This window comes from Carettochelys insculpta, chromosome 20, assembly GCF_033958435.1.
Source record: "Carettochelys insculpta isolate YL-2023 chromosome 20, ASM3395843v1, whole genome shotgun sequence".
Classification (NCBI taxonomy): domain Eukaryota; kingdom Metazoa; phylum Chordata; order Testudines; family Carettochelyidae; genus Carettochelys; species Carettochelys insculpta.
The window spans coordinates 8,076,264-8,096,541 of NC_134156.1; the positions used below are offsets into that span (position 1 = coordinate 8,076,264).

At 54.2% G+C, this 20,278-nt stretch overlaps 3 protein-coding genes across 11 annotated transcripts in view; 1 reads left to right on the forward strand and 2 right to left on the reverse strand.

Annotated features, from left to right (window-relative positions):
- LOC142023369 (uncharacterized) overlaps positions 1–5,814 on the reverse strand; it is a 29,860-nt gene extending 24,046 nt beyond the window's left edge. Inside the window, exon 1 of one of the 3 annotated variants that reach the window (XM_075014163.1) lies at positions 2,566–2,641. In XM_075014163.1, the coding sequence (XP_074870264.1) occupies positions 2,566–2,602 (37 nt within the window). In that variant the 5' untranslated portion in view covers positions 2,603–2,641. Of the gene's footprint in view, positions 1–2,565; positions 2,642–5,676 lie in introns of those variants that run through there. The other 2 variants (XM_075014164.1, XM_075014162.1) reach the window with 2 other exon arrangements.
- Positions 5,361–18,980, forward strand: GALK1 (galactokinase 1). 2 transcript variants are annotated; one of them, XM_075014166.1, is made up of 9 exons: positions 5,477–5,784; positions 8,592–8,781; positions 9,455–9,574; positions 10,809–10,944; positions 12,105–12,286; positions 13,086–13,236; positions 13,655–13,817; positions 14,343–14,561; positions 17,878–18,975. In XM_075014166.1, the coding sequence occupies exons 1-8, from the start codon at positions 5,617–5,619 to the stop codon at positions 14,412–14,414; spliced, it is 1,182 nt and encodes a 393-aa protein (XP_074870267.1). In that variant the 5' UTR covers positions 5,477–5,616; the 3' UTR covers positions 14,415–14,561; positions 17,878–18,975. The 2 variants fall into 2 exon arrangements, with proteins under 2 accessions (XP_074870266.1, XP_074870267.1); XM_075014165.1 differs by lacking the exon at positions 8,592–8,781 and having other exon boundaries at positions 5,361–5,784; positions 17,878–18,980.
- ITGB4 (integrin subunit beta 4) overlaps positions 15,029–20,278 on the reverse strand; it is a 69,370-nt gene continuing 64,120 nt past the window's right edge. For all 6 annotated transcript variants that reach the window (XM_075014156.1, XM_075014157.1, XM_075014159.1 and 3 more), the window contains one exon: positions 15,029–19,126. In XM_075014156.1, coding sequence (XP_074870257.1) covers positions 18,987–19,126 — 140 coding nt within the window. In that variant the 3' untranslated portion in view covers positions 15,029–18,986. The remainder of the gene's footprint in view (positions 19,127–20,278) is intronic.

The window sequence follows — 20,278 nt, forward strand, 5'->3', positions numbered from 1 at the left end:
CATGTAGCAACACAAATATGCAGACACGCACAGTGATAGCGGCACAAACACACAGAGAACACATGCACACAGTTACAATGCAGAAAAAAAATACACGCATAGACTACATTTACATGAGATGGTTCCCCAAGCCTGAACTCTTGCAGCTCTGGGAGAGCGCCGGGACCCTGGCCGAGGGCAACACCCCCGTGTAAAATTGTTGCAGGAAAAAAAGCAAACACCATTCAGGGATGTATTCGTAGGACTACTGCAAACAAGACAAGAATTCTTGCTTATAAGGTTTTGACTGGAATATTCTCTCCAGTTCTGGGCATCACACTTCAGGAAGGATGTGGACAAACTGGAGAAAGTCCAGAGAAGAACAACAAAAATTAAGCCGAAAACATGACTTCTGACAAAACGATTGAAAAAAAAATTTAGTCTGGAGAAGACCAAGAAGAGACATGATAACAGTTTTCAAGTCCATAAAAGATTATTAGGGGAAGATGGAGAAAAATTGTTCTCATTAACCTTTATGAAGAGTCAAGAAACAATGGGCTTAAACTGCAACAAGAGGGATTTAGGTTGGAGAGAAATTAAAGCTTCCTATTATACTAGTGAAGCTCTGGAACCAATTGCCTAGGAAGGTTGTGGAAACTCCATTATTGGAGGTTTTTAAGAACAGATTAGGACAGCTGACATGGATGGCTTAACTATCACATAGTCCTGCCTTGAGTGCAGGGCACTGGACTAGATGACCTCTTGAGGTCCCTTCCAGTCCTACTCCTCTATGATTCTAAGACTCCTCCTCCCAACATCTTTGACACCTGGACAAGCATCTGGAGACACTCCCAATTATCCATGAAAGGACAGTGTTAGGCTTCTGTAAATATTGATTCATTTTCTCTGGACTATATGCTCTGCCCTTCAATCCCACAGGTCTGACAAAGCTTTGGTGGGACAGATCCACTTCTTCAGATCTGGAACTTCTGAAGAAGTGGATCTGTCCCATGAAAGCTCATCACCTAATAAATTATTTTGTTAGTCTTTAAAGTGCTACATGATTTTATGAGGTATCCAAGACGTACCTTAAAGTAGTGAATCCAGGATTCGCTCACCCAAACCACCCCCAAAATAAAGGAAGTGTGGGAGGAGAAGAGTCACCAGAAGAAAGTGTGTCCCCAAAAGGTGTAAAAGTTTATCAGAGATAACAAAGATAGAACCAAAATATGCAAGTGAAGGGATGCCTGGTTTCCAGGAAAGGGAAAGATGGGGTGGAAGGAAAGAATGTACAGGGGCTCCACCCTTCATTACAGGAGAAACTGGATTCTACTTGGAAAGGACAGCAACCCACAATAAAAGCGACTAGGGATTATTACAGCCTGGCTGAAAGACAAGACAAGACTTTCCTTTAAGAGGGCTGTTGATTCCTTAGCAGATACTATACAGCTGTTGCAGCAGCATTTGTTCACCAGGGCAGCTTGGCAGGCAGCAGCTTAAAAACCAGGAGTGCAAGTGAGTGTAAGGCCCTTGCACATAGACGGTGTCCCAAGAAATGCACATGCAGGTCACAGCATCCAGTGCAAGGCCCTTGCTGATAGAGAGTGTCCCAGGGAATGCACATGCAGGCGACAGCATCCACTTTTTCCACACTCCCTAGTGTGTCCTAAGGCACAAAGCCGGTGTTCTGGCAGCCATGTATGCACAGAGGAGATGTGTGATGAGGGGTGCACCAGGAGCATGCCTTGCTCCCATTGAATTACTTTCCTTAAACACCCTGTATTGGTCAAACCATCCTTCCCAGCTGTAAACAGCTCCTACCAGAGCACTTTAATGCCACCTCTTCATTCAGCCGCTTTGGGGTCACTCAAGAGTTCTGGGAGAGGAAAACTCTCCCCAGGGCTGACCATGCTGCCACTGCATTGTTCTCGGGTTGGCCCACGCAGAACAGTCTCATTCCCACCGCCGCTGGTTTTCCATAAATGCCCTCGCCGTGGCGTCTCAGTGCAGCATCAGAAAGCAGTTGCGTTATCTCAGTGGATCACCGTGGGCCCCAAGATCAATTGCAGGGCTCTGTCAGCAGTGTTCCCTGTAAGCTGAGCACGCGGGTGGCCACCCAGGAGAGATACAAATGCTGCCCGGCTGTTGAGCAGAGCGCTTACCACCAGCAGTGCGTGCTTCTTGCTGGTGCACATCCACACGTGCCTCAGGGCGCATAGCAAAAAAATAGTCAGCACATGGATGGGAAAAATTAGAGGGAAGTCTCCTTGTCAGTGTCCACCGTCCCCACAAGAAGACTAGCCACACCCAGGAAAGCCATGGCAGGTGATGCCAACCTTGCAGGGAAGGGAGCTCAGCAATTACACTCAGACCCCCTGCAAATACCAGTGCCCCAGCCTGGGGAGTCCTCGCTCAGTGAAACACCAGGGCAGCCTGGCTCTCGAGTCTCCGCCGAGCCCTCCGGCTATCAGGCACCTGCCCTGCTCCCCGCAGCATCAGCCACCCCCTCGCCGCTGCCCCCGCTGCTTGCAAACCCAGCCGGCCGTGCACAGGTGCCTGCATCTCCCCCCACCTCCAGCCACGCACCTTTCAGGGTCCCCAGCAGCGGCTCCTTCCCCGTCATGCCGCTGCCGCCCCACTGACACCTGCGGGCTCCACCCAGCGGCGGCCCAGAGCCCCTTCCGCGAACACAAGGTAACAGACTGGGAGATGCCACTCTGTCTGCAGGAGGCGGGGGGGAGCAGACGGGTCAGGGCCCCGTGCGGTGCCTTTGCTCGGAGCCCACGCGGCTGTGCACGGGCAGCAGGAACGGAGGGGTCTCCTCAGCTCTCCTGGATGGGGACGAATCGTCCCTCTGGGGCGGTGGTCCTGGGTGGATGATGAAAGGCGACGCAGCCACCCCTCCCCAGGAAGCGGCTTCGGCTGCTCCACCTGCTTTGGAATGTTGATAGTTACGAGCCGGCAACAAGTCCCTGGCTTCGATGACGCGGCTCGGGGAAGCAGCGCCGAGCTGGAGGCTGGGTTGCATCCTGAGCTCCCCGTGGAGGGCCGAGGAAAAGCCGGGCCCGTTATCATTAATTGCGATGATTGGCGAATGTGCCTTTAATACCCATTAAACACACGTCGTGATCCCCAAATAGGGCAACGGTCCATCAACTCTTCACATTACTGTCTGTGCTACCAGCATGCCATTAAATCTGACTAGAACAATTAGCAAGGGCCAAGTAGCGGTGCTTGCAATGACAAACAGGAAGGCTGCGTCTCTGACGTGAGCCCCAGGGCTATCAAGGCGCGCCAGAGTGCGACTTAAAACTGATCTGCTGAATGAAATTTCAGTATTTCATTGGAACAGATTTTGTAAAGGGTTTCACCCTCAGGAAGAAATTATTCTTAAATGATATTGTGTGCCCTCGTGGTCACTGCTGTAATATTGCCTGGAAGCTACAAAACTGAGTGCTATCAGACATTAGATAGACCCACAACTCATTTAAGGATTCTCTACGCATCTGCAAACTGAAAGCAAGCTCCCCTGAATGACACATTGCTCTTAGAGGTTACAGATAGCACAAGTTGCCAGTGGCCCTGCAAGCTGATAATTCCACGTACAATTAATAATATTTAATTAATACATTTTATTTCATCTGCATTCTTCATGCAACATGTCCCAGAACCTTATACATTTTTTAACTTCTCCAGGCCTCAACCCCTCATTCATAAAGTGACCTGGCTTCTTAAAAAGTTTGTTTTCAGTGGCTCTGTGAGTTAATGTGCTGGGCTGCCTTCGTGTGGAATAAAGGTGGGATGGGAAAACATAAATGCCAAACCCCATGATTTAAAATTTGTGTGTGTTAAAAGCAGCAGCAGAAGGTGGAAAGGCTGAAACCACTGTGATTAGCGAGATGGATGGATGAAGAGTCTGAGAGGCCATATGGCTGACATGGGTGGAAAAATGATTTTACCGCTTGCAAAAAATGTTTAATAAAAACTTGAAAAAATGTCTTGGTCTAGTTTCCTGGGGTAACAGTGTTAGTCTGTTTCAGCAAACATAAGGAGTCCTGTGGCATCCTAAAGACTAACACATTTATTTGGGCATAAGCTTTTGTGGACTGGAACTTCTCATGAACTGGGCTTCCAGCCCTCAAAACCTTCTGCCCAAACAAATTTGTCAGTCTTCCACAGGATGTCTGCTTATCTTTCTTTTAATAGTTTTTGGTTTCCCTTGAAGAATCTAACTGCCGAAACTGATTTTTTAAAACTGCATTTTTTGTAACGGACAATCACTTTTTTATTGTTGTTGCTGACAACTGAAAAATGCTTGGGCGTGTTAGTTTTTCAAGGAAAACCAACACGGTTGTGCTGAAAATGGCCATGTTTGGCTCCAGCGGTGCTCCAGAGATATTCACATGGAACTACAGTACCGGAATCTGGAACATCCACTTGAAAAAGGCTGTCTCCTCTGCTATCCCTTCCTTCCCCTTTGCACGGGACAGCCGTGCCTTATCCTCATTCCTGAGGCCCTGTCAGTACTCCATTGCCCACCTCAGTCTCCGAGCATCGCTGGGAATTCTAACGTAGACAGGTCAGCTGCTCCCATCTGGGTGGCTACTGTTAAAAACAGCAGCACCCAGTGGCCCCTCTGGGCTAGGATTTCCAAGGTAGCTGCCCCCAGCAGAGCTGAGCTGGTGTTAGAAAAACAAGCAAACCGTCCCTACAGTATACAGAACCCAGCTCCTGACAATGACTACAGGTACCGATGGCAGAGAGATAGCCCTGTTAGTCTGTATTCTATCAAAACAAAAAAGCGGTCCAGTACCACTTTAAAGACAAACAAGATGATTAGGTGATGAGCTTTCGTGGGACAGACCCACTTCTTCAGATGAAAATCTGTTCTACTGAAAAGGAACTTCTAACAATTGCTTACAGAGAGAGTGCTCAGAACCGCCATTTATATTCAAATTCGACACATTAACACGTGGTTTGAACCAGGACAGCAATACCCTGGCCCATTATACGGACTCTTTTACCTAATTTGTTTCATCTAACTCCTGACTTCCCCGCCTCACACCCCCCTCCTGCTGCCCCTCTGCTCGTCTGATTTACCAACCTTGGCAACAAATTTTTCTGATTTGTCAAACATCATTTTTGGACCTCTGTGCTTGATCTATTGCGCCTGCCCTGGCAGGGCTGTGCATGGGAAGAAGTGGGTCTGCCCCACGAAAGCTCATCACCTCGTACGCTATTTTGTTAGTCTTTAAAGTGCTCCTGGCTTGAGACAGGCCCGGCTGGAACGGCCCCTCCTTCACCACAAGCACATCGGCAGCTCTTCCCCCCCCCCACCACACCCCCGTGTGGCTGGGGGATGGCTCCTGCTCTTAGGGCGCGCGCCCTCCTACCGCGCTTTGAGATCCTCCGGCAGGTGGGAGATGCAAGGGGTTAACAACGTCACACGGCTGCTCTTTGACCCGCCCACGGGGGGAGGCGCCTGGATGAGCCGAGGTAAAGAAAGGCACCAGCAGCGGGCCGCGGGGCGTGTCCGGAAGGGTGCGCGAGGCGTGGCCCGGCCCGGCCCGGGAGCTGCTGCAGCCGCCGCCAGGTGTTCCGAGCCGGAACGCTGCAACACCGCGCCCCCCGCTGAGCATGGCCGGGCCGCCGGAGGCCGATCTCGGCTCGCTGCGGGCGCAGGCCCGGGAGACTTACCGAGGCGCCTTTGGCGGGGCGGATCCCGAGATCGCCGCGTCGGCCCCCGGCAGGGTGAACCTGATCGGGGAGCACACGGACTACAACCAGGGCTTCGTGCTGCCTATGGTAAGGGGGAGGCGGGGGTCGCACCAAACCCGGGCGCTTGGCTCCCATCCCCTCCCCTCCTTCCGCGGAGGAGCGGGCCGAGCCGGAGGCCGCAGGGTGGCGAGGAGCCGGAGCAGACTCCTGCGCGTCCGTGGGCACGCGCGTGGCCGTCTCTCCCCGTGTTTCTGCCGCGCCCGCGGGGGCCGCCGCCCCCCGGCTCGCGAGACAAGCCCTTGACCTTGCAGAGAGTCGCGCGAGGAACCCGCCCCCTTCCACACGCACCCCTCCTGCCGGGAGGACCAGCGCAGTCAGGCGTGGCCCCCGTCCCAGCAGCACAGTCCCAGTCACCACTGAGTTCTCCCCTCCTCCCCCGGCTGCAGCCTTCCGCCAGAGCAGCACCGGGCCGTGCAAACGGTAGCCTGGCCTTTGTCCGGGCCACAAGGCTTTGTGGCAAAGCCATCAGAGCGCACACGCGGCGGTGTGATATTTCTGGGGGGAAAACACCCAGTTTTTGGCGACAAAAGTCTTTCCCCAGGACCAGAGACTTTTTCTTTTCCCCTTCCCTTTATTGTCCGTTAAGAACCAGTGTAGCTGCTGCTGTTAGTTTTATCGACAGAACTGGCTTCCACCAGTATCCCCCCCTGCCTGCCCTGATGGCTCTGCTGCCCTGCAGGCATGCACCTCTCCCCTTTCAAAGCCCTGAGCTGAGTGAGCTGTTCTGGGTGGGGAACAGCGCAAATCTCTGGAATGCTCCTGTTCTGCTCTGTGCTAGGAACACAGCCGCAGGCAGATGGCTGCTGCAGGAGGATGGGCTGGGCTGCTGTGACGGGGTGGGGGAGCTGCTCATCATGACACTGCCAGCAGCTGAAGAGGCCAGGGGAGAACTCCAGGAGTCCCAAAATCTGCAGCCGTCAGCTCTGCCTTCCCATAACACTGCCTGGTGGGATCCGTACTCCCAGTTGATGATGATGTCCCCAGTGTGGACATGATCTGTGGTCAGAGGGAGCAAGTGTGAACACCCTCTGGCAGGGTTGGCTTTTGGTTATTGATGTAAATTTTTGTTGACAAGAGTTGGTAGTGTAGCCGTGTGCCAAGTCACTTGGCTCTGGACAGAAATCCGGCCTCAGGCCAACAACAGTAGTAGGTGATGAGCCTTCATGGGACAGACCCGCTTAGAAGCTCATCATTGAAAAAATCACTTTGTCAGTCTTCAAAGTGCTACATTTCTGCTGCTGTGTCTTGTTGGAGTGCAGACTAACACAGCTGCCTCTGTTACTATTCAACAGCAGTAGGTGTTAAGATCCCCTTGTTTGGGTGTAACAGAGCTCAGTGGCGGCTGTACGGCTCCACACAGTGGGTATATTTGGAGCACTAATTTGCACCCTCTTGGCCTGCGTTTGGATTCACTTCCCCCAATGAGAATCCTATTTCAGAGGATAACTCAGTGCTGAAGGTTGGAACCAGTCTCCTCCTCTTGCCATTCCAGAAAAGGGGTGTTAATCCATAGATATAGAGCACCCCCTTGTGGGCATAGTGCTACGGGAATAACCTTTAGGCCTGTGGTCAGCAATCCCCGGCATAGGTGCCAAGAGTGGGGTGTGAGCGGGGGAGATACTCGTTATGTATCTCTTAATGAAGCTGTTGGAAGTAGGAAAATTAGTGACTTTAAAAAGGTATCGCCAGCACTCAGACTGAACATAGAGGTCAAAAGGTCCGATTTCAGCAAGCACTCTGTCCAGGAAAGGTTGCTGACCCCTGCTTTAAGCCAAGATGTCCCCACACCTGAGTTACATGGCCTGATTTCCAATGGCACTGAGCACCCAGCAGTTCTCTTCCACTTCCCAGGCTCAGCACGGCTTTCAAAGATCATCCTGCTTATTGAGAGTCTAAAATATGGATTTGGGAGACAGTCCTTTGACCATAACTACAACTTCCTTTCCTTCAGCACTGCAGACTCACCGCTGGGCTGGGCATGGGTAGATGGGTTCTACTGCCCTTCCCCTAATCTGAAAGTATGTTCCCAGCCAGCAGCTGGGCAGTTAAACTGCCTAATTCCCCTTATCTTTCTTGCGCCTCCACCTTGTGATTTGCAAACACCTCTGGATGCAAACAAGTGTTTTTTCCCCACTGGTGGGACTGCTGAGGTTAGTCCTGACTCCAGTTATTTGATCTCCGGGGGGTGGGGGAAATCAAATTGCCAGTGAGAGCACGGGGCACCCTAGGAGGAAGGGCTGGTGGAATGCCCTCATTTGCCACAGAGCCTCTGCTGTGAGGATGGTGTTTATGATGTGATTTGTCCACTAGCAAAGAGCAGAAACCATCCTGCTTCCAGCCTCCCAAAGAGCCGACGCAGCATAGTTGCATCTTCAGGTCTCCTGCACTAGGATGGCAAATCAGTGATTTAAATTTATTCCGGCACGCTGCACATGAACAAACCAGCTCAGGGAGTAAAATTCTGAGAACAGCCATGTGTCGTTCTGCTGCTGTGCATAGTAAGGCTGGGGTCTCTCTGGGGTTAAAGTTAAGTTGCCTAGATTAAGGCAGCCTTAATTCCTAATCGCAGGGCACAGTAGCAAGGCCATGACCGTCCTTGTGGTAAGAGGCACAGAGAAGCAACCAGTTCATAGAGAGTGGGCAATTCCAGCTCCTTGGAGCTTCACGGAGTCTGCTTCCTATGGCCATTTTTTCATAGGATCAGGATCCCAGCCTTGCTGCCAAGACCCTTGTATATCTCTGCACTGCTGGTTGTTCCAGAAGCTGGGGGCGTTGCATATATCCCTCGTTTCCTTTCGCACCGGGTGGGCTTCAACCAGCATCTCTCTCCATAGGCCCTGCAGCTGGGGACAGTGATGGTTGGGAGCCCCAGGCAAGATGGAACAATATCCATCATTACAATCGCGGAGCTGGCAGAGGAGCCCAAAAGGGTGCAGTTTCCAGTTCCAACAGAAGGAAACCCCCTGAGGCCTGGGGAACCTCACTGGGCCAACTATGTGAAGGGCGTGGTCCAGCATTACCGGGGTAAGGTTCAAACACTCCTGGTTGCAGGCTCTGAATACAGCAGGCTCCTGTTGGGAGGGTGGGACAGACCAACACACTTCTGTTACAGTGGGACAGAATTAAGAGCAGCTGGAGCTTCACCTTCTGATGAATGTGAGTGGAACGCAGCTGATTCCAGCAGCTGCTGCTCCATTATCTGCTTCTACAAGGTAGTGTCTGAAATCTAAGCACCATCTCTCTGCTGCCACCCTGGACACCTGCCCCTCTGACTCCCAGAAGGGGCTGCTCCAGGGTGGAACTGGCTGCGATTAGGGGGATCTCTTTCTCCACTGCCTTTTTCTCTCCCTGAAGCTGCTGCCCCAGCACTGGGCTGCTGCTATAGAGAGACCAAATATCAGTGGGCCAAGCATGGTGTCAGGGTGCAGCTTGGTCATCTGAATTACCTCTGGGGAGTTGGGGCAGAAGTTAGGCCCTGGATCAGCTCGTTACATCTGTAGAACTCAGCTCCTTGGAGACAGACTTCACCTGTCCTCTGTCTGGTCAGACACTGCCTGAGGGCTACCAGCCTTTCTACACTGGACATAGTTCCCCCAACCTCCTGCCACTGGCAGCTGCACCCAGGAGTGTCGCCAGACCAAGTCCTCTTCATTTTGTGTCTCGTCTCTTCTTCCCCTCTCTTTGGTCTCCATTACAGCTGGTCCTCTCCCAGGCTTCAATGCAGTGATAGCCAGTAACGTCCCGCTGGGTGGTGGCCTGTCGAGCTCAGCCTCGCTGGAAGTGGCTACTTACACCTTTCTGCAGCACCTCTGCCCAGGTAACAGCAGCCCTGTGGTCCAAGCCTGGTGCAAGAGAAAATCTCTTCTGGGACCCTGGGTGCCAAGTTTAGGCACATCGAGATGGTGCGGTGTTGCACGTGGGGGGGAGTCGCAAGGAATTTTCCCCAGCTGGTATATGCTCGTGAACAGAACCAAGCACGGAATTTGCCACGTACACAATTTCCACCTCGCTTATGCCAGTGGTGGGCAAAATCCAGCCCACAACCCATCAGAGGCCTCGGACAGGATCCCTGCCTGCTTCTCTCCCCCCCGCCCCCCAGCCATTCAGCGTGGCCAGCTGCAGGGGCCAGGTGCTTCTCTGAGCACTGCTGTGAGCCTGGGAGGGAGGGCAAGGCTTGGTGTGGCCATTGGCTAGCTGCATGACTGCGCTGGTGGCCGGGGCATTGTGCAAAGCCTTTTATCCCCCTGCCTGGCTCCCCATGCTCAGAAAAGCACGTGGCTCTGGCTGGAGCCAGCTGCTATGAAGGGTGTGCAGAGATGGGGCAGGCAGGGAGCCTCCCTGCCCTAGGGACCTCTCTGGGGGCCACCCAGGTAAGCACCTCCCTGCCACAGCTTGCCACTAGCACCCTGGCCCCCCCCCTCTGCCCCTTCAACCCTCCGCTTCCCCCCTACCTCCCCTAACCCACACCCTCTGCACCCCAGCCCAGACTCTGCACCCCACCCCCAGGTCACGACCCCCTCCCAGACCCTGCAACTCCTCCTACACCCTCCTCCAGGTCAGAAACCTCTCCCATGCCTATACCTCCACCTGGATGCTGCAACCTGATCCTCGGCCTCAGGTCACTCTCTCCTTTACCCCACCTCCGCCCCAGCTCCCCCCCCACCAACCTTTTCTAATAACATCATAGGCAAGTGCAGCTCTTGATGGCTTTCCAAATTCCTGGAGGGGGCCCCATGAAAACTGATTCTGCCCCTCCACTCCCGGCCGCCTTTAGCCCTGTTTGAGACCTTGCACAGACTCTCGAGAGGGTGAATTTTCTCTGGACTGCAACTCCCCTTTGCTTGCAGAGCTCCAGGGGCTGTTAGCCAATGGGTACCAAGCACAAAACTTGGGTTTAGAGTCTGGCGTGCCCCCTTTTTAAACTGGCGGGTGCAGTGCCGGCACTGTGCTGAGAGAGGGAAACTGAGCCGTTCCCCCACCCCCGGGTCCCTTGGGCAAGGCGAGAAGTGGCAGAAAGTGGGCACCATGCTAATCTTTCTCCTTTGGCCCAGATGATGGGGACTTAGTGGCCAAGGCGCTGGCCTGCCAGAAGGCTGAGCACACCTTTGCTGGTATGCCATGCGGGATCATGGACCAGCTTATATCCGTGATGGGCAAGGAGGGCCACGCGCTGCTGATCGACTGCAGGTCAGGACACGGACTTGCAGCTGCTTGGATGGGCTGACCACGATTCCCTGCACTGTGACAGCCCCTTCCCTCCCTTCATGGCCATCTGGCCACTAAGCCTTACAACAGAGGGGCAGGGCCAGATCCCCAGTTCCATTAGTGCCCCCTTTTTACTGCTCTGGTAGTGTAAAGGGCTTCCCAAGGGGAAGTGAATTACCTTTAGATGCAGAGCGGCCCGCAGGGTCTTTAACCCATGTGAGTGTGTTTTTGCTGGCCTGCATTCCCCCAGCAGAGCTCCAGGGCCCAGTTCTGTGTTCTGCTCACTATGCCCTGCTTCCTTCCCGCGGAGCGGGGTCATGGCCTTGGCCCCGGCTCCGCCGTGTAACTCTTGCACACGCAGCTGGGCCAGGGCCAGCCTGGCCTGGGAATTTGGACAGTAGGTGAGCTGCTCCCCCCAGGACTCGCCTCAGCCAGTCACAAAGGGTCAGGCCCTGTTATGCAGCGTCCTCAGCTTTCAGGAGAGAGCCGTGTGGACTCAGACCACAGAGCTCTTGCCTCAAGGCCACCAGGGGGCCACATGTCTGCAGATGCAGCATAGCCTTCCTGAGGGTTACCGTGGCAGCAGAACGAGGGGCCCACGGACACCCTGTCCGTGAGTTCACGCTCAAAATCCTCCCAGGTAAAACCCACGTCAGAGAGGCGGGAGCGCCAGTGTCACTTGTGAACATTTCCAGTGCAGCTGTGCCTACGGGCCATGACCTGGTTGGGCCCCCTGGTGCTCGGTGCTGCGCATAGCGAATAAACGACAGGCTCGGAGAGCCTCACGGCAAACCACCGGGGTGGCTCTGGAGGGGGGCGAAGTAGCTCCTTCAGCACATGCAGGATCTAGCTGAGAGGAGCCCGGACTGCCCTGCGGCTGATAGTGCAGGACGCATGGCGAGATGATGGAAACGCAGCATCACAGCACCTGACCTCTCCCCTGTGGGCGCCATGCTCCCAGCTGCACGGATGGAGTCATTCCAACTGGCTTCATTCCTGCGCGGCTCTGAGCCTATGTCCGATGTCCTCAGGCTCCTGAGGTGTGCCAAGGGGGTTGCTCCAGTGCAGCTCCCAACCCAGCAGGGGCTTGGCAGGACTGGGGAAGTCCTGTCCCTGTGACCCTGCTGTGACCTCTCTTCCAGGTCACTGGAGACCCACCTGGTGCCTTTGGCTGACCCCAACCTCGTGGTTCTCATCACCAACTCCAACGTGCGGCACGCCCTGACAGGCAGCGAGTACCCCACCCGCCGGCGCCAGTGTGAGGAGGCAGCCAAGGCTCTGGGCAAGGCCAGCCTGCGGGAGGCCTCTATGGCTGACCTGGAGGGTGTGTGTGGAATCTTCCCCAGGGAACCAAATCGTGTGGGAAGGTTGAGGCAGGGAGGGGATGGGGAGCCAGCCTAGGGGGTGCAGGACAGGCACTGCATGTGCAGAGAGCTTGAGTCTGCAGGAGGCAGAGAGGACAGCTCAGGGTGCTGGGCCACTTAGGCGCCATTCCCGCTGCTGCTGTTTGGAGGCTCCAGGCTGGGCTGGGCAGTAATTTTGGATGGGACCACTCCAAGAATTTGGAAAGTGGTCAAGGGCTGCACTCTTCCAGGATGTTAAAGGAAGGAGGGTGGGGTCTGGGGTGGAGGTTGGGTGCAGAAGGCAGCTCAGGATAGGGGATTGGGGTGAAGGGTCCCCAGGGGACATGGGTGCAGGAGAGGGTTCCACCCTGGAGGAGGGGTTCAGGAGGGGGTGCAGGGTCTGGGAGTGGGTTATGACTTAGGGGCGGGCAGGGGTTTGGGGTGTGATCTGGGGCAAGGGATTGGGGTGCAGGATCCAAGGGGTGCACAAGAGGGTTCTGACTCAGAGGGGAGTGCAGGATCTGGGTGGGGTTGTGACTTGGAGGAGGGGTTTATGGGGGTGCAGGATCTGGGAAGTGTGGTGGTGCAGAAGGTTTGGGTTACCTGGAGGATATAGGAGTGCGTGCAGAAGCTTGTGGAGGAGGGTCTGGGATTCTGGCTGAGGCTCCTGCAGGCCAGATCCAGTGCTTTGGTAGGGCAAGATCCAGCCCCCAGGCCGTACTTGGCCAGCACTGCTTTAGGCCTTAGGTAACTTCTCAATCCAGCTTTGTACCTGTCCAGCTGCTCAGGCCCTGCTGAACAAGGAGGTGTGCCAGCGAGCGAGGCACGTCATCGGGGAAATAGAGCGCACCTCCCAGGCGGCCCAGGCACTACAAGCCAGGGACTACAGCACCTTTGGGAGGCTGATGGTGGAGAGTCACAACTCCCTTCGGTAAGGGCAGTGCCAGCCAGGCTGGGTAGGGTACCAAGAGCTCTCAGGCTCTGGGCTGAGACTTGAGGGCAGCTGGAAACCACGTGATTTTCACTCCCGTGGCTCTTTCACAGCTCAGTGTTCCTGAGAGAAACCTGCAATAATTGATGGACTTCAGAACGCCCTCAGCGGTGGCCTGTACCAGAAGATACAGGAGGCCTCTGTCCCCTGCTACCCAAACGTGCCCCTGGCCAGTTACCCAGTTCCCTGCCTCTCAAATTGTGTGCCCTGGCACCTTTCAGGGACATGGTCCTGAAATTTGACCTCAGGAGGAATCTTCCACCTCCTGCAGCAGACAGGGGCTGTAGGCCTGGCCACGCTGACCTGCCTGCGCTAGAGCAGGCTGGGCAGTAGGGTGTCTCTGGCTTGTATTTCCCAGGGATGACTATGAGGTCAGTTGTCCTGAGCTCGATGAACTGGTAGCTGCAGCGCTGGAAGTCCATGGGGTTTACGGCAGCAGGATGACGGGTGGAGGCTTCGGGGGCTGTACGGTCACGCTGCTGGAGGCTGGGGCAGCGGAGGCAGCGCTACAGCACATCAAGGTATGTAGCCATGTGGTTGCCACAGCTATGGCCTTCAGCCTGGTCTCTGGCCTTGCAGCACAGAGCCCAGCTCTGCCAGCGGGAGGGGAGTTCTGATCAGGCAGCATTTAGAGGGGAGGGAGGTGAATGACCAGGCAGGTTTGAGGCAGAGGATCAGGCCCATGGAAGGTGGCTGAAGGCAGCTCAGCCCCAGTTCTGGCTGTCCCCTGTGGAGATTGGGCTGGACTAGTGAGACAGTGTTTGCAGAGAGTGAGCAAGCAAGTGACACGTAACTGGAGCCCATGCTCAGGGGGTTTGGCTTGGTAACGAGTTGATAAGCCCTTTGGCTCACTAGGGTGCTAGCTTCAATGTGACCATCTTGCTAGTACCGTCCGATGGCCATACAGACGGGTACATGAAATGCGTGGCAGCCACGGGGCTGTGACATTCAGTCCGGCAGCGTCTTCCCTGAATGCCACTTGTGGCTTGGCACGTTACATTAGCATGCAAGCTCTGTCCTCAGAGCTCTCCTCTTCTGTCTCCTAGGAGAAGTACAGCGGCACAGCTACCTTCTACTTCACCAAGCCCTCAGACGGGGCAAAGGCTCAGCCTCCATAAGGCGGGACTTTCCTCTCTCTCTTCCCCTGGCACCCCCGAGGCTCCTGGAAGTCAAGGTCCTGAACCAGTCGCCTTCCCCCTCGAGGAAATCAAACCTGGCTCGGTTGCTAACCGCACTGTGGAACACAGGGAAACGTACAAATCTGGGTAATAAATCTAGTTTTGCACAATTGTATTGTTCCTTGACTAGGCTGTTACAGCAGAGCAGGTTCTGATCTCAGTTATGCCAGCGTAAGTCTGCAGCGTTCACTCCAGTGTAACGGAGACCCAGAGACTGATCTCGATTACTGCAGCGGTCTGGGTAGCGATAGCGTAGTAGTGTCTTGCCTGAAGCTTGGTAGTTACTGAAGGGAAGTGTATGTAGTCTGACAGTCACTGAAATGCTTGGAGCACAATACATCCTAGCCCCTGGCGTCCATTCCTTGCCAGCTGTTGTAACTGCCAGCCTTTACCTGTCTCAGAGGGGCAGCCGTGTTAATCTGTAGCCACAAACAACACAGTCCTGTGGCACCTTATAGATTAACAGATTGGAGCATCAGCTTGTGTGGGCAAAGACCTGCTTGCTCAGATGCACAGGCTACCTGTGGATTTTTAAATAAAGGGAGCAGCCAAGCTGTAGAGAAAATTTGTTTATTAAGTGCAACATAAAGCCATGTGGGCCAGAACACCTGCAGACAGACTCTCTTGGTGGATGCTGGAAGTATTTGTATTCCACCACTGGAGTTTGTTTGAAAGCTACAAAAAAGCGGCTCTGTTGTATTGTGGCTCTTCTGTCCAAACCTTTCCCAAAGGGCCAGGTGTTCAAAGGGGCACTGCCAAGGCGCCACCTTCTGCCCAAGATAATACTAATGCTTTGGTTCAAATTATTGTCGGGACTCTTGTGGTAGCAAATCGCTGTCCTAGCTGCAGTGCAGAGCCCCCGGGATGCACTGCAAAAGGAGGCTGCAGCCCAGGGGGGTGTGGCTGTGGGGAACCACCACTTAGCTTGACAATATTGTCTACCAGCAGGGAAAAATATAGGACCAACAGCAGAGGGCCCAGGAAGATACTGAATGGAAATCCAGGTGGCAGTTGCATTAACTAAATATTTCTAAGGGGCTATGTAAAACCACAGGTGGTTTTATTTTCAACAGAACAGGCTTCTTCTTTTCAGATCAAAACCGGAGCTAGCCTGAGGGCCCAGCTAGGTTGAGACCAGGATGGGCCTGCACAAGGAAGGGAGCAAATGTGGATTTTAACCTGGGTCACAGAAAAAGCAGTGGCTGGATTCCCATTGAAGGCTGGTGCAAGTGGGCTGTGCTGGGAGTTCTGCTTCCTGAGGAATGGCAGAGGAGTTGCTTAAATAAAACAAATGACTCCTCCAGGGAATAAGGGCAGCCGAGTTTTCTGTTCTGCGGCCTCTGAAAACTGGCCTTGCCCAGGAGAGGTGGGTGCTGCCAGTCTCCCTGGGAACAGGTTTCCACTGTCATGAGCATCTCCCCTGCGACTGAGCTGAGAGTGAATTTGAACCAGTGCTGCTGCCCCCAGCCCCCCCACCATCCAAATGCATTTCCTGGTAGATCTCAAATGGGGGGTTCTGGCAGCTCCCAGAGGTGAGCAATGGCTCACTGTCTGCTTGGTAGTTTGGTTTCAAGTGCACCCTCAGCAAATTTGCAGATGACATGGAGCTAGAGGGACAGGTAGGAGGTATGTTGAAGGGGAGGGAATAAAGTCCAGAGTGACCTAGGCAAAGGGGAGGTCTGGGCAAAAAGAAAGCTGATGATGTTCAGCAAAGACAAGTGAAGAGTCCTGGGCTTGGGGTGGAAGAAGCCCAAGCACTGTTACAGGCTGGGGACTGACTGGCTAAGTAGCAGCACAGCAGCAAAGGACCTGGGGATTACAGTGGATGTGAGGCTGGATATGAGTCAGTGTGCCCTGTAGCCAAGAGAGCTAATGCATATTGGGGTGCATTAGAAGCAGCCCTAGAGAAGTTATTCTCCTGGGCACTGCTGAGGCCACATCTGTATTACTGTGTCCAGTTCTGGCCTGGTGTCTCTCTCTCCCCCACCCCCATAGAGAGAGGCTGTGGATGGAGAGGCTTCAGCAGAGGGCAACGAAAACAATTTGGGGGCTAGAGCACATGACCTACAAGGAGAGGCTGAGGGATTTGGGCTTATTTAGTTTGCAGAACAGAAGAGAGAAGGGTGATTTAATAGCAGCCTTCAAGTTCCTGAAGGGGGCTCTAAAGAGGATGAGAGAGGCTGTTCTTACCAGTGATGGATGGCAGAACAAGGAGCACTGGTCTCAAGTTAGAGGGGAGGTGGCTATTAGGAAAAAAATATTTCACCAGGAGGGTGGTGAAGCACTGGAATGTGTTGCCTAAAGAGATGGTGGATTCTCCATCCCTTGAGGTTTTTAAGTCCTGGCTGGGATGACTTAGTTGCAGCTGATCCTGCTTGAAGCAGGGGACTGGACTCGCTAGCTCCCAAGGTCCCTTCCAGCACCAGGGGCTTATGGCTCTTGCCCATACTCAGGGAAGGAGTCAGTGGTGCAGCCAGAGCAAGATACACCCCCTACCCCAGAGCTGCCCCTCCCCAGCTCTAGATTTTGGCTTATGTTGTTTCCTGCTCCTGCTGAGCCAGCTACTCCGGAGGGGCTTAGGAGGAGGTTTTCAGCCATAAATAGGAGGTAAGTACCCAGTTCTCACTGCCTTCCCGGGGACTTGGGTACTTAACTGGACTTTGCCAAGCTTAGCAGCACAGCTGGGTTGGACATGTGGCTAGGGCACTGAGTGCACAAACCTTGCAGTTAGCACCATGCATTATGAGCAGACCTCGCTTCAAAGACCACCCTCTCCTGCCCCCCCGATAAAAGGATGAGCCCCCCACCCCACCCCACGACAGCGCTTCAGTGCAGTGTTTGCAGCAGCATGTGGGACAGAAAAGCAAAGGTCGTTTCCCCCACCCCAGCGTGCAGCGTCCATCACCACTGGGCTGGGAAGCAGAAGGGGGAGCACTTAGCCAAGGGTCCAGAAAGACACTAGGAGGCTGCATAGACCCAGAAGCTGGACACACACAGCAATCACTAGTAAAGGATAACTGGACAATGGTCAGCGGCACGCCTGCCCCAGCTGCCCTCAGCACAGGGTAGCAGGGCAGAGGCAGTGACTTGGGTCACACAGCCGCAGCAACAGCAGGGCTCAAAACAGCTCTTGGGGGTTGACTAGCTGAGGCTAATAGTTCATCCCCTCCAAAGGGGAGAGGTGAGCCCATCCCATTCCTCTCACTGTCATTACTGGGTGACAGTGGACTGAAAGGGCATGGGCGGGGGGGCTTGAAATGCCTTTACAAGTCATGCAACATTTCCCCCCTGACCTGCGCTGAGCTCCACTGTGGGAAGTGTAACACCAACAAGACCTTTGACTCTTTGGGTTATCCCTAAATTGATCTTTCAGAAAACTCAAACCTATTACCCTTGTTTGCAGGCCAGTTCTTCTGATCATCTGCCGCTAAACTAGCCAGTCTGATTCTGCCCTTGGTGGCCTTCAGGCACTCCCCTGGCCTTCACCCAAGCGTACGCTGTAGCTACCGTACAACAAGGCTGGGGTAGGCTCGTGCAGCTGGGATCCTGTTTGAGCCTGGGGTGCTGTACTAAAGGGATCAACGGTGGAGGACTTTGGTACTGATCCAAAGTCCGCCGAAGTCACTGGGACTTTTTCAGGTTTCTTAATTAGTCTCTGCTATTACAAATGTTTTCCCAAAGCTGTGTCCTTAATGTTCCACCTCATCTACCCCAGTTTCTTTATAAAATAAAATTTTTTATATATATATATATATATGTATGTATGAGAAACTGTACAAGAGCTTCAGTACAATTGCATCGTAGGACACATGGCGAATGCGCTGCCGATTTAAGGCTGTAGGCTGTTACTGCAGTACCGCACGCTGGCAGCTGGGGCTTTAAACAAGCAGTAAGAATGCAGCCACTACAAAATGCACTTACAGATAATAGAACTGTGAACATCTGCAGGATCCAAGGGAGGTGCCTCCTGCTGGTGACATTGATAGAGGGAGAGAAGGGCTGGGAGAGCAGGGCTGAGCCAAGGGTGCGGGCGTGGGGTTGTCATGCACGACGGAGAACACGGGGCTGTGGGTGATATGGACGTTTGACCGCAACCTAAAGCCCAGTGCAGCCAGGCTCCCAGCAGGAGGCCAGCGTTGTGCGTCGGGGTGGGCAGCGCGCACAGCAGGTCAGGGTTACGCCCCCATGGGACTCCAGCAACAGCTGGCCAATGACCCCGCACCGAGAAACTTCTGCAACAGACCACTCAGTGGAGACCCCAGGCCAGCCAGCCCCGAAATGCCGAGCTCCAAATGACATTCGCGTATCTGCTGCCCCATCCACTGCCTGTGCTGCCGCCTCCTGGGCAGGGACTGGACTGGAACGACCAACGTGTCTGGTGCCGCTGCAGTTCTATGCCAGAGGGATCAGGTGGGCAGGGTGGCCCAGAGCCCAGCCGCTGGCCGCGGCATGAGCCTGCCTGAAAAGCTCTGCAGTCGACACACGCTCCCCATAGGCCACCTCGCCCCCAGCTCACGCTTCGAAGAATGGTCTCTCCAGCTGCTTGGGCAGCGTTCCGCTGGACATTAGGGTCCTGCTGACGAACTCTTGGGTCACCTGCTTGGTGAGGGTGCTGCTGCTCTCCATCCGCTGAGTGGTCATCAACGTGCCATCTGCAACAAGAGGAGCGGGTCAGCTGTGGGCACCTTGGCCTATCTGAGGCGCCGCTCTGGCTCCATCCCCCATGGACGATGCCAGACACGTGTGCCAGAGCAGCCACTTTTTGCGTTGGGAACTAAAGGATCAGGGAAAAGCCGTCGGGCACAGCGGGACCTGGGCGGCACTCAGGAAATGCCACCAGGGCACACTTCAGACCGGCATCCCCCGGGCTAGGGGAGAGTGAGCAGGCTGTGCTCTGTGCTAGGGCATGGAGTGGTGGGGTCAGTTCCCACGGAGCGGGGTTTATCGTTTCTCAGAATCATTATCCCCTCAGCATGGGGGAGAGGTGATGGAGAGCTTTAAGGTGCTGCTGGACTCCTTGCGATAGCTCAATGTGGCTTTTTAAATCGTTCGTTCTGCCTCTCCTTGCACCCGCCCTGCTGAAGGCCTACAGAGCTTGAGGCAGCCCCTAGCAGACCCTTGCTGGATGTCTGCCCAGCTAGGACCCTGAGATCCGTGGACAGGCACCATTGTGCTGGAAGCATCAGAGAGGCAGCAGAGTTAGTCAGTATCTTCAAAAGCAACAAGTCCTGTGGCACCTTAGAGACTAACAGATATTTTGGAGCATAAGCTTTGGTGGGCAAAGACCCGCTTGGGCAGATGCATGAGGTGGGGGGGCGGTTTCAGAGGTGGGGTCTCAGTCAAGGGGAGGGCCAGAACTGACAAGGTCTATTCACTCAGGGTGGACGTGGCCCATTATCGGCAGTTAATGTTTAGTTGTGAACATCAAGAGAGGAGAAATCAAGTCACTTTAGTCAGGGGGGATGTGGGCCATTGTCGGTCGCTGGTGTGGAGGTGTGAACAGCAAGAGCGGAGAAACTTCTTTTCTAACAGACTGACCACTCCCCGTCTCTGTTCAATCCGTGGTTGACAGAGTCAAATTGGCAAATGAATCACAGCTCTGAAATCTCTCTTTGCATTTTATTTTTGAAATCCTTTTGCTGTAGGACTGCGGCTTTTAAATCTGTTACTGAGCGTCTGCGGAGATTGAAGTGTTCCCCCACAGGCTTCTGTACATTACTGTTCCCGATGTCTGATTTACGTCCATTTATTCTTTCATGGAGAGACTGTCCAGTTTGGCCAGTGTAGCTTGCAGCAGGGCACTG

Excerpts from the sequence above, each read along its gene's own strand:
- GALK1 (XM_075014165.1), top strand. The coding sequence starts at position 5,403 with ATGCAAGGGGTTAACAACGTCACACGGCTGCTCTTTGACCCGCCCACG. Across the intron at positions 13,237-13,654 it reads GAGAGTCACAACTCCCTTCG|GGATGACTATGAGGTCAGTT; the intron begins GTAAGGGCAGTG and ends TGTATTTCCCAG. Across the intron at positions 13,818-14,342 it reads CAGCGCTACAGCACATCAAG|GAGAAGTACAGCGGCACAGC; the intron begins GTATGTAGCCAT and ends TCTGTCTCCTAG.